The following is a 12,362-nucleotide window of genomic DNA, read 5'->3' on the forward strand; positions in this document are numbered from 1 at the left end:
TCGACATGGCGGCACGAAATGCCTTGATCAAGGTAGCCAAAGAAACGCAGACCGTATTACCTTCCATCGTGCAGCAACTTCCCGACCTCAACCCAAGCTCATCTGAACGCCTCGACTACAAGACCCTTCCAGCTCTCGAGGCATCTTCATGTCCCAAGCGAACAGCCAAGGGCAACGTGACCGTTCGTGTCCTTCAAGAAGATTCGCTCAATGCAGCCATTCAACTCGCAAGCACCCGCGGTCCGGAATCAGGCCGCGTCGTCGTCCTGAGCAACGCCAATGCCAGGACCCCGGGCGGGCCGTGGCTTCAAGGCGTCATGGCACAAGAAGAAGAGATGTGTTACCGCAGCTCGCTATCCTTGTCGCTCCATGAGGACCTCTATCCTTGGACAGGCACGCAGGGCCTCTACACGCCTGATGTGGTTATCATTCGCGACGATGTCAAGTCCGGACATGGCTTGCTCTATCCAGCGACTGAAGCTGCAAACCTCCCCGTCGTGAGCGTCATCAGCATCGCTGCCCTCACACGTTTCAAACGCACCACGGAGCAAATCACTCTCAACAACGGCGTGCAAAGCATCACGGCGAAGAGAGCCGTCTACAAGAACACCCAAGACAGAGACAACATGAAGAAGAAGATGCGGTTCAGTCTACGCATCGCAGCGTCCAAGGGCCATGGGCTGCTCGTCCTGGGCGCGTTTGGATGCGGCTCGTTTGGTAATCCTCGGGACGATGTTGCCGAATGCTGGCTGGAGGTGCTGCGGGAGGAGGAGTTTGCGGGAGGATGGTGGGATGAGGTTTGGTTTGCGGTGCTGGATCCGAGGGGGGATGGCAACTTTGGGGTGTTTCGGGATGTTCTTGATGGGGTGAGGATTTGAAGTTGGATATGTGATTAAGTCGAAAGGATTGTTTCTCGATTTTGCGCCGAGAGTGACTGTCTTGTTTGGGAATTTGGTATCTATGTAGTCTGGTTGAGTTGTATATCGAGAGGGTGTCTATTGGGGAAGCAGGATTGATTACACAGAACCCAAAGATGATAGAAATTGACAATTTCCAGTTATAACGTTGACGCCATCAAGTCTTTCGGAGAAATATTCCAGAACCCCATTCTTTTACCTTTTCCTTACATTGTCTCAATAAGAGACCCTTTGTTGTATCACTTCCCGTATAGGCCATCTCAGCTCATCTGCATGCTACACCACAATGCAGCTGGGCCAACATGATTATTTTCTGCTTGCCTCTCCCTTCTACAGACATCAAAAGCCATCAATCAAATGTCACTGGGCCAGTTTTCTGACCCATTCGACGGCGTAGGAATTCAGAGGCTCTCCACTTGGGACCCTCGTGGCGATGTCGTGATCGGCGCCATTTTTAGCTCAAAGATCAAGGAGCCGATAGTATTTGATGAGACAGGTACGCCTGTTTGAGCTGCAATACAGAAGGATTTTACACCCGGAACAGGAGAAATCAAGGGAATTGCTAGATGTTGTTAATACTGTTTCCTCATTGAATAACTATATGCTTTTGAAAATAAAACTCCTCAAGATTGCAGAGACTCTCGTGGTAACACAGCCAAGTCCCAGCATCTTCACCAACCCGTCCCCATTCCCACCAGACCATGTGGAGGCCCGAAAAACGTGAAGTGACGTGATCGCAGACTTAGCAAGGGTCCTCGAATACACGTAACCCAGTCTTGCCGTCCTCTTTCAAATAACACTAAGCAGTTGGGACGAGTCAGTATTAGAAAAGGAAGAAAAAAAACAGGAGAAGAAACACCATCAACATCATCACGGTTCGCGCTGTGCCCAGGTGCGTTAGTAGGAGTTTGCCCTCTTGTTTTCTCAATTCGAAGCCAAGACCCTCTCCGGATCTGGACCTGTCTTACATGGGATCTTGAGTCTTGCATCATCGCGGTGGCTGGTTGCTTCTTCCGCTTTTTTGGGCACTAATATTTCATTCTTCTTTATTTTTCTCGAATAGAGTCTGCCAGCGTTGGGTACCTGGGTTGCTATGAGAGCCGTGCTGTCTTGATATCAACTCGTCCCGCATCCTCTTCGTCTCCCCATCATCCTCCTCCTCCTCTTTTTCACCCTTCGACTTCTTTCCCAAGAGAAGCAGAATCGAGTAATCTAGGGGCATCATCATGTTTGGCCACAGCAAATCCGGCAAGCTCGACGACGAGCCTCGCCTGGACGACGTCTCCGCCGAAGACGCCCCGGCATACCACACGCAGTACGGCGCGCGCAGCCTCGATGCCGGCGACCACGAGCTCATCGACCCGGACTCGGGCGTCAAGCGCGGCCTCAAGAACCGGCACCTGTCCATGATGGCGCTCGCAGGCATCATCGGGCCCGGCCTGCTGGTTGGCTCGGGGGGTGCTCTCAACAGCGGTGGGCCGGCGTCGCTCATCATCGGGTTCGGTGTCATTGGTACGATATCATGCCACCTAGATTTCAGCTTATATGGCTAACATTGTTTCAGGCATCATTGCCTATTCCGTCATGCAGTCCCTGGGCGAAATCACGACTCTGTATCCCGGCGGAGGCGCATTCGTCTCGCTGGCTGAGCGCATGGTCGACAAGTCCTTTTCCGTGGCCGTGGGCTGGAACTACTTCATCATCTGGGCCACCGTCCTGGCCAGCGAGTACAACGTCATCTGCAGCATCCTCAACTTCTGGGCGCCCAAGGTCCCGCTCTGGGGGTGGTTTCTCATCCTCTGGACCGTGTTTCTGGCGTTTCAGATCATCGGAGGCATCACGGCCTTTGGCGAGGCAGAGTATATCCTGGCGCTGATCAAGATCCTCGGGCTCACGGCGTACTTTGTCTTTTCCATTGTATATGCGTCCGGTGGGCTCGTGGGCCAGGACGGGGCCATTGGCTTTCGCTACTGGCATGATCCGGGAGCTTTCAACGGCCATGGCTTCCGAGGAGTGGCCACTGTGTTTGTCTTTTGCTCGACCTTTTATGCCGGTGTCGAGTCTGTGGCCGTGGCTGCCACGGAGACGAGAAACCCCGGCGTTGCCGTCCCGCGGGCTATCCGTCAGGTCTTCTTCCGCATCATCTTTGTGTACATGGGGTCGGCCTTCTTCTTTGGCCTCACGTGCCCGGCTGATTCCGACGAACTGATCAACGGAGGTGCCAAGGCGCTGCAGAGCCCCATGACGATTGCCATCCAGAATGCTGGTTGGAATGGAGGTTCGTGATACTAGTGATCCCTTATCCTTTGACGAGCCATGTGCTAACGGGGGATCCTTCCAGGCGTCCACCTCATCAACGCCTTCATCCTCATTACCTGTCTGTCTGCCGTCAACTCGTCCATCTACATCGGCTCCCGCACCGTCCTGTACATGGCGCAGTCTGGAAAGGCGCCCAAGATCCTCGGCTGGGTCAACAAGCACGGCGTGCCCGTCTGGGCCATTGTCCTCACCAACGCCGTCGGCGCCATCTCCATGATGAACGTGTCGACGGGCGCGTCCAAGGCGTACAGCTACATCATCAACCTTGCCGGCGTCAGCACGTTCCTGGTCTGGGGCAGCATCAGCTTCATCCACATCCGCTTCCGCCGCGCGTGGACGACGCAGCAGCGCCGGGTGAGCGATCTGCCGTTCAAGAGCGTGCTGTATCCCTATAGCCCGTACTTTGGCGTCTTTGCCAACGTGTTCCTCGCGCTGGTCCAGGGGTGGACGACGCTGTCGCCGTTTGACGCGGGTAAGTTTGTCGATGCGTACATATTGCTGCCGCTGTTTGGAGTCATCTATGTGCTGTGCAAGCTGTACTGGAGAGGCGAGGACAGATTCAAGAGGAGTTGGGACATTGATCTGGACAGCGGGCGGAGGAGCGATCTCGACAAGAGCGACTTTGTGGGGGATGCGTCTGTCGAGCAGACACAAAAGGTGTCGCTGTGGAACAAAATTTTGTCGTCTGTGTAGATGATAATGATGATGAGGACACTGTTTCTTAAGACATAGGTAATACAGTAGAGTATTATTGGTTGCGGAGGTTGAATTGTATGCATATTGAGTGCAGCATGGTTCCATCAAATGCATGTGATGGGCTGCTTACTGGCTTATACCGGCTATCAGCTAAACGCCCAACTGCAGCCCCGGCTCTTACCCATGACGCAACAGCAAACCCCCAACAGTTCCTTAGGTAGGCATACGATGGCTCCTTCATATAAGAATATACAGCTGCTCCCTTGGATGCTCGATGGCTACCTATCCAGCCAATTGACCCGGAATCGAGACTCCCTCTCCCGGGTAGCCTCTCCAGGTCACCATCACCAAACTTGCGCTGCAAATCGGACAATAACCTGCCGGGGCCCGTGCTCTTCCCGCATCCCTAGCGCTCCAGGCCAGGGTTCCAGGTACATCGGTTGCAGCTGCTACAGGGCACTTCCAGGGGACAGGCACAGGTACAGGTACACGTACCGGCACGGCGACGCGCGGGCTGCCAATGAGGTCAGCACTACTCCGTACTACCAAGGTACATGTACCTTATCAGTCTGATCCGCATCCTGGAGCTGCTCCGACTTGCCCTCCTGCAACATCAAACCTCCACCAGCTCTGCATATCAGCGCAATCCGACCATCGCCATCGCCGCGACCCCGAGACTCAAGCCGGGCTTCTCTCTTCCTGTTCGACTCCAATAGCCTTCTGCTGCATTGATACACAGCCTGCCGCGCACCCTGTCGCTCTCTTTCATGTCTCTCGCTGGCCGACGACTCTGCAGTCCATCCCTCGACTCCCTCCCCCTCGATTAACCCCCCTCCATCACTGTATCTCGACTCAGCCTCTCCTCCGCGCTCGACCCCAACAGACAGATACACAGCTGCTTCTCTCCAGCATACCAGACCCGATTCGGTCCGATCCGTTCCGATTCAGCTCGACACGTCACGACACGACACGACACGATACGACACAGCGTCCAGCCGAGTGAATGCAACCGCTAAACCCCTTCCTGTCCGCCTTCTTCAAGAGCCAGGTCGCTGCGCAGTGCACCCCCGTCCACCACCACATCCTGCTGGTGCCCTTGACCGATGTGCTCCTCACCCACCGCGAGACGGAGAGCGGCGCTCCGGTCCACGAGGTCGTCGCCTCGGACGAGTTCCTAGCCAGCCATGTGCTGCGCATCGCCGGGCCCGACGGGCTGGTCGGCGCCAAGGACAGCTCCCAGAACTTGCGCGAGGCACGCGGCAAGGCTCGCCAGTTCAACACGCTCAACGGGAGGAGCGTCATTGTCAAGGACTCCTTCATCTACAGCAACAAAGGTGCGTTTGCCATCGCTTCGCAGGTCCAGGCACGGCTAACCGCGGTGCGACTGCAGGGTTCAAGACGCTTGCGCAGGCCCAGATCCTCAACGACACCACCTGGTACCCGGACGTCTTCGAGCCTCGGCAATGGCTGGTATACTTCATCTCCAAGCCCCTCGTCGGAGTGTGGGAGGAGGTCAGGCTGGAGCCCGCCGTCCTCGTCTCCGGCACCAGGAGTCGCGCGGCCGCGGAGCAACAGCAGAAGCGACAGACCAACGGCGACTCGGCCGACGCCTCCTTGCCGCGGAAAAAGGACATCAGGAGCTTCCACGATCTTCTCAACAACTTTCCCATGATTGCTCGCCAGATGCAGCCCGGCTTGGAGAAGCTCTTTATCGAATTCTCGACAGTCTTTCAGAAGCCGCTGCCGCCACCGCCGTCGGCCGAATACATTCCAGATCCGAAGCCAGATGGGCCAGTCACGGCCGCCGCCAGAAGGGCAAGGGCGGATAGCTTGACGGCCAAGAGCGGCAAGGCACCCTTCAACAACAGCCTTCCGGTTGTCGAAGACTTTTTCGAGGAGGACGACGAGGACATCATGCGCGCATCCCTTGAGAGCGCCGTTACGGCTGCGATTGATATCTTCCAGGGGGTAGATAAGCAACAGCTGTCGCTACTGGGCGCTACAACGGACCTGACAGGCCCGCTGGTGGAAAAGCTCATTGAGCGCTACATTGCCGAAAATGTTCACGGCCTGCTCTTTGGCAAGCTCAGCGCCATCAAGCGACGGGAGGACCTGGAGCTGGAAGCCAAGATTCGAAGAATGGAGTACATTGACATCTCTCAACTAGGGATTGCGATTGACGGTGGTATGAAAGCCAAACACGACCTTGTGACACAGCTCAACCCGGCCGTAGACGAGTTCAGGAAGATTTCCACCGCTAGAAGCCCGCAGGAGATGCTGGATCTGTTACTGTCGACGATGAAGATTGCCTCCCAGCTTACCGACACCTCAAGGCCTCTGAACGGCACTGCTGCAACAGAGGCACCGTCGTCTGAAAAGGCCATCATGACCGTCAACGCCGACACCCTGGTCTCACTATTGCTATACGTCGTGATTCGGGCGCAGGTGAAGAATCTACAGGCCCGACTTGCCTATGTACGAAATTTCATCTTTGTCGAGGACGTCGACAGCGGTGAAATGGGGTATGCCCTGAGCACTTTTGAGGCTGTGCTGGCGTACCTCTTCACGGATTCGGCGGGCTTGCGCCGCGCCAGCAGGAAGAACAAAGCTCTTTGGGATGCTGCCAAGGGGGCGGACCTGAAAGAGCTGCGAAACATCATGGAGCCCAACCCTTGCGCGGTTGGCGATGACGACGACATTGAAGATAGTGACAATGACGTCGATGCTCAGTTCAAACTGGCCAACGGATCGAGGCGATCATCGCTTGCTCGCGACTCTTCGGACCGGTTTTCTCATGGTACCGGCCTCGGCCACGTTTTCCCCTTCCAGGCCAATGGCGATGGCGCAAACGAGCCGACACTCGATCTGCCGCTCAAGAAGACCAAGAGAGTCGCCATGGACACCAGGAGCTTATCAAGTGCTTCCGAGTTTTCATACCATTCCCTGACGGCAAGCATCGGCTCCCTCGGCAGCGCCCTGGAAGGCGACGTCTCTGTGGAAAGGCTTGCCCAAACCAGCACTGCCCTGGGCGAATCCGTCCTGATGATGGCCGTGCAGAGCGGAAGCGTCGAAACGCTGGGCTATCTCCTGTCCTTGTCCGGATATTATCCGTTTGACATTGTCCTGAGTGACGTTAACAACGAAAACACGACGCTGTTGAGCGCTGCCACTCAGCTCGGCAACCGCGAGCTCATCAGCTTCTTCCTCGAGTATCTCCTCGAAAGAGCCACTCCAGGGCAGTTGGGCCACTACTTTGCAGTTCAAGATATTTGGGGTCGAAGCGTCGGGCACTACTTGTTCAACGCGCCGTGGATGATTAGCATGGTTGGGCCCCTGATATCATGGCGCCAGAGAGACAAGAATGGGCAGACGCCGCTCTTCGCGCTGTGTCGCTGCTACGACCATGTGGATTACTACGCCATGGTGGAGGACGGCATTAGAGCTGCTCAGCAAGCGCAGCTTGACGGGCAGCCGCTGCATGTCGACGAGCACATTGACGGCAAGGGCAACACTCTCCTGCACATTATGAATGACCCAAGACTGGCGCTGAGGATCCTGCAATACTGCGACGTCGACGTCAACGCGACCAACGAGAAGAAGTTTACAGCACTCATGGTGGCCAGCAAATACGGCCGCTACGATATGGTCAGGGCGCTCTTTGCCGATCCTCGAGTGGACATTGGGGCTAAGGAACTACGAGGCCTCACCGCGGTGGAGCTGGCAAAGGACGATGATGTTCGAAATAGGATTGACGACCTTGGTCTTTTCAGCATGCCTCCCGCAAAGGACGGCCGGATCACCGGCGTCGTCAGGGCCTTTTTCGTGGAAGACAGCACGGTGCGACTGGTTCTCAAGTCGGCAGCTCCGACGGACCACGACAGTTATACGGTAACAACCAGCCGACGGTCGCTGACCGACTTTGAGCAGCTTGCGCGCCTGCTAGCCGAGGAGAATCCTGCGTCATGGATTCCCTCGATAGCAGATACCAGATGGCCGTTCCAGCTGCCCTCGCGGCCGTCTCGAGCCGCGCTGCGAGACATCCAGATACGGACGGACTGGTTCCTAAAGATTATGCTGAGCCATCCGACGCTTTCCACCCACGAAATGCTATGGGAGTTTTTCCTGGTGCCAGAGCTGCAGCTCGAAGCCATGGAGCAGAGGACAAAACTCAAGGCTGAAACGAGGGTCGAGAAGATCCGTGAAGAGTACGAGCCCATGGACGACGTGCGGGAAGTGGAGCAGTTTGTCAACCACGCGCGGGAGATGGTCCGGAGCGTCAGCTACTCGACCAAGAGCGTGACGAGGCGTGCGAATGCCGTGGGTCAAGTTGCTACCGGTGAGTGTCCTATTTTTGTCCCATAACATGAAGGAAACACAGCTGACAATGAAACACTTTGTCGGTAACAGATTTCTACGATGCGGCGGCGCTGCTCTACCGGGCATTGTTCACCATACAATATCTCCCCCCGCAGCACATTGTGGGCATGGAGGTGTTTGTTCGAGCCATGGCACCCGTTCAGCACAATCCCCAAGTGGTGTTTCACACGACGCTGCTGGCGATTCAGTCGACGGTGCAGGCACTTCTGTCAGCGCTGGCGCGGCCGACCAACCTGATTGGGCAGATTACGGCAGCCAAGAGGGAGGCGGACAGAAACGACAGCATCGCGATGCGGCCATCAAGATGGCCCCTGGGCTTGCTCGACGACTCCAGACAGCGACACCAGGAAGAAAAGGAAAAGCGAGCGCGCCAATCACGGGAGCAGGCATCGTACCTGTCCAGGGAACTCCGCTACACGCAGCAGACTGTGGCGAGTGAACTGGCTGGATGGCAGGAGCTGCACGACCAGATGGGACTCCGGGCCATTCGCGAGTATGCGCGAGGCATGGTGGTGCAAGAAAGAGTACGGCTGGAGGGCATGATGCGAGCGCTGAGGATAGTCCGGATGGGCAACTACCAGCAGGGGGGAATGGCCGTATCTCAGCGACGACCTCCGTCGCCCCCAACAGACCGGAAACAAGAAACCGAGGACGGGGATGAGGTGCCAAGACGAAACGAAACGAACTGAGTGGAGTGGTGGTAGAGTGACGAGAGAGGAGACGAACTTTTGCTCACATGCCAGCGTGTCACGGAGGCGACGAGCGACGAGGTGAACGACGCGTCACAGACCAGGCGTTTGCAAAAGGACGCGACAGCGCACAAATCGTTGGCCAGGGACCTGCATACTACTAGCTGGGCGTGACTGACGAAGCGGGGGGGTAGAGGAAAGGTGAGAAGAGCGAAAAAGAAGGCGAATGGGATGGCTTGAATTTTTCTTCTTTTCCTGCATGATGCATCTTGATGGATACTACATGACTAAAATTTGCGGTTTGGCTTGGGCAACCCGGCGTTGGTAGGGGGGAGACGAAGGATAAAAGATGTGCTACAAGGACAGTATTCTTTTTTTTTCTTGTTATACTCATCATGATAGAAAAGACAGCGATGCTTTGGATTCCGCATGATGCTCCTTTTGAAGCGCGAAGTAGGTGATGATGGTGGTGACTGAACATGAAGATGGATGGGAGGGCTACTCTAGGTATCTCGAGGGGAAAAACCACCAAGACGGCCTTGGGAATGACAAACCCGGTGGACCAAAACGTGGTGAATGCCCAAAATTCTTGAGTTGGCATTAGCGACTGACATGTCTTCAGCGATGCCCACCTGTAACGTGCGTTATCATGTACGACAGATAGATTGAAGAGTTGACGGTGAGAGGTGAAAGCTGGGTTGATACCCGACGAATCGTCGAGCAGTGACCTGAAACACAATTTCTGCATCTCCAAGACGGCAAACGCACGTTTTTTTTTCGACCCAAACTTGCTGCTAAGCGAAGATGTTGCATATACTACTAGTAGCGTGCATACATGCAGCCTGAAGACTGCCTTATTGGGTGTTGGGACGACAAAAGCGAAGAGTCATACCTTAGGGAGTCAGTCTGGTTGATTGATACCTGACCTTTTGCAGCTTGCAGATGCAGGTGCATGATGCAAAATGGCTACAAATCACCGTTTTTCTATAATCCTGGGCTTGTTTCGAAACAAAGATGGGGGGGGGGGGGGGGGGGTCACTTCTTGCAGTTTTAGTTCGTAAAGATGAAACACATTTGTTCCCTATGATTGATGAGTTGTTCTTGTGATAGAAATGCCCTACGATGACTCGTAGGTACTTTATGACAACGCAGAGTTGCTGTGAAGTCGTCTGAGTGGGTCCTCGAGGCGTGTCGATTCTGCCGTAAGTGGGGCTGAATCAAAGAGTGGACCCGAGCTTTTTTGAACGTGGGGCAACAAAAAAGCGATTCGAGAAGAGGAAGATTCGGTGAGCCAATCAGAGTGCGGAAGGGGCATGCGGGAAGCCGATTGGCTGGGCCTAAAATAGAGAAAGGTCTACTACTCGTAGGTATGTACAAGTAACCCCACAGTACTGAGAGAAAGACCCGGGAGAATGAATGAGAAGCGGGTTGAGGCGCGTTTTGCTGGAGAAATATGGGATGAATGAATGAATGATGCGTGGAGGCTTGCACGTGTTTGATAGGGGAGATGCCGTGTGCGGGATAGCAACTCTGGGGTTGTCCAATAGCTACTTGTACAGTAAATGTATGGTGTTACTGGTGGTGCATGCAGTGTACGAGGATGCGAAATAGAGAGGGGATATGGGGAAACACAAAGGCACTGTAAAGGCACGGGATGTACGATGAGAGAGGACAAATTTTGTGTGCAACAGGCGCGAACGCGGAAATGCGGTTCTCGCAAAAATGATTGGGCTTGGTCATAAGAGGTTGCTACGCGCCTGGATTTGCCTGTGAGCGACAAGAATGAGGCGAAGCAACTGATGGCTCGGTCAATCAAGCAAAACATGGTTGGCATACTTTATCCTGAAGCGTGACGTACCTGATGTACCTACAGAGCAGAAGAGAATGTGCGCATGTGAAGCACGGTGTGTCCAGCATGGCAAAGACGGGAAAACGGTATAATGATGCAAATCTGCGCAGCCGCCGGTGTGGGACGTTGATCGGGAGACGGTGAGATGTTCACAATACTGGTAATACTAGAGTAATTACAAGTTCGACTGATCCCGATCGGTGGTGCGACGAGCAGGACGCTCGGATCACGGGCTGGGACGGGAGACGCTTGTTCCCTTTTATGTGCCGCCTCTTGCTCTGCGTGTATGTAAGACAGCATGTACATACCTATAGTAGAAACAACGGCAAGGTACTTACAGAACACCGGGGGAGCGGGCGGTTAAGCGCTCGGCGGCTTGCGGAGGCGTCCGTCCCGCTCTAAGCGCCCGGCAAGAATGCCAGCCAGAGGAGAAGCTGCGTCTATTTGCGGCTGTTGACCATGTCTCATCCACGGTCTCAGCTAAAAGAAGCGGAACGTGCAATTTCAGATATCGGAGCAAAAATAGACGGGAGATGAGCTCCATACTAGTAATAAACTTTGTATTACTGCTACGGCCCTGTCTTGCTATGAGAATTCTTTACGGAGGCTTGCTGGCAGTTTCATTGGCGGTAGGTACTTTTTACTACTAGGTACTTTATCAGACCAGGCAATGCAGTGAGTGAGATGAAATGAAAAACCTGGGGTCCAAACTCTGGATGGGCGGCAAGAGGAAGCAATTGTGGCCGTGCGAGTGGAGGAGCCTGGTTGCTTGGCGCGGCGGCCGTTGCGAGCACGAGATGCCTTGAACAGTCACGACGGATGGACACGCGATACATGACAATACTCGTCTGATCAAGACAAACATCCAGCGTCGCAAAGGAAAAAAAAAAAGCTCGCAATTCGCGACTTTTCCGCATCGCGGTGCCAAGATCAAACCAGATCTGGCGAGATCTGGAGTTCTGCGCGCGCGTCCAACAACCAACAATGTTTGAGCATGGGAAACACGTTGAAAGACACGAGCAAAGGAGACGTACCGTACCGCACCCAGCAAATGAGTCATGGGTGCCGCTGCACAGTTGGGCCAATCGCAGAGGCGGCGCCTGCAGCAGGTCCCGCTAAGCCCCGGGAAATCGACCCTGATTGCTGGCGCTAGTCAATCTGTGATCTAGCGCGCTCTCCAAGCCCTAATTCTTCTCGCTAGACATTCAGAGAGGGGGGGTGTATGGCTGCAGGGGGAGTTTTGGACTCAATCTTTACCTATCCGTACCTACACTCTGGGCTTCCATCCACTGACAGGCTGCAGCAGCGACGTCTGCCGACAAGCAGGCTGGGACTCGATCCTGGTAGCATTTTCCTCGTTTCTCGTTGCGTCTTCAGTCCTCGATGCTCAATTCGACGATGCAGACGCGGAGCCTTGGCGGGGGGGGGGGGGGGGGGGGCGGGCAGCCGGGGCCGGATGCCAGGCTGTGGCCCTGGGCCGCATTGCATGGCATGGTGCGGATGATGGAGCCGTCA

At 55.1% G+C, this 12,362-nt stretch overlaps 4 protein-coding genes across 4 annotated transcripts; all 4 read left to right on the forward strand.

Moving 5' to 3' along the window:
• Positions 1-5: 5 nt before the first annotated feature.
• On the forward strand, positions 6-878 carry TRIREDRAFT_111170 (uncharacterized protein; the record flags this gene model as incomplete). Its single annotated transcript, XM_006968638.1, has 1 exon — positions 6-878. The coding sequence occupies one exon, from the start codon at positions 6-8 to the stop codon at positions 876-878; it is 873 nt and encodes a 290-aa protein (XP_006968700.1).
• A 375-nt stretch (positions 879-1,253) lies between these two features.
• TRIREDRAFT_111171 (uncharacterized protein) lies at positions 1,254-1,641 on the forward strand (the record flags this gene model as incomplete). The annotated part of the gene is made up of 2 exons (XM_006968639.1): positions 1,254-1,413; positions 1,553-1,641. Coding segments are annotated over 2 exons (249 nt in total), but the record flags the coding sequence as incomplete, so codon positions are not given.
• A 502-nt stretch (positions 1,642-2,143) lies between these two features.
• On the forward strand, positions 2,144-3,929 carry TRIREDRAFT_81442 (uncharacterized protein; the record flags this gene model as incomplete). The annotated part of the gene is made up of 3 exons (XM_006968640.1): positions 2,144-2,429; positions 2,482-3,195; positions 3,259-3,929. 3 exons carry the CDS (start codon positions 2,144-2,146, stop codon positions 3,927-3,929), a joined length of 1,671 nt encoding a protein of 556 aa, XP_006968702.1.
• A 1,006-nt stretch (positions 3,930-4,935) lies between these two features.
• Positions 4,936-9,091, forward strand: TRIREDRAFT_51697 (uncharacterized protein; the record flags this gene model as incomplete). Its single annotated transcript, XM_006968641.1, has 3 exons — positions 4,936-5,266; positions 5,323-8,268; positions 8,340-9,091. The coding sequence occupies 3 exons, from the start codon at positions 4,936-4,938 to the stop codon at positions 8,996-8,998; spliced, it is 3,936 nt and encodes a 1,311-aa protein (XP_006968703.1). The 3' UTR covers positions 8,999-9,091.
• Between the last annotated feature and the right edge of the window lie 3,271 nt (positions 9,092-12,362).

The sequence above is a fragment of the Trichoderma reesei genome, assembly GCF_000167675.1.
Source record: "Trichoderma reesei QM6a unplaced genomic scaffold TRIREscaffold_25, whole genome shotgun sequence".
Lineage (NCBI taxonomy): Eukaryota > Fungi > Ascomycota > Sordariomycetes > Hypocreales > Hypocreaceae > Trichoderma > Trichoderma reesei.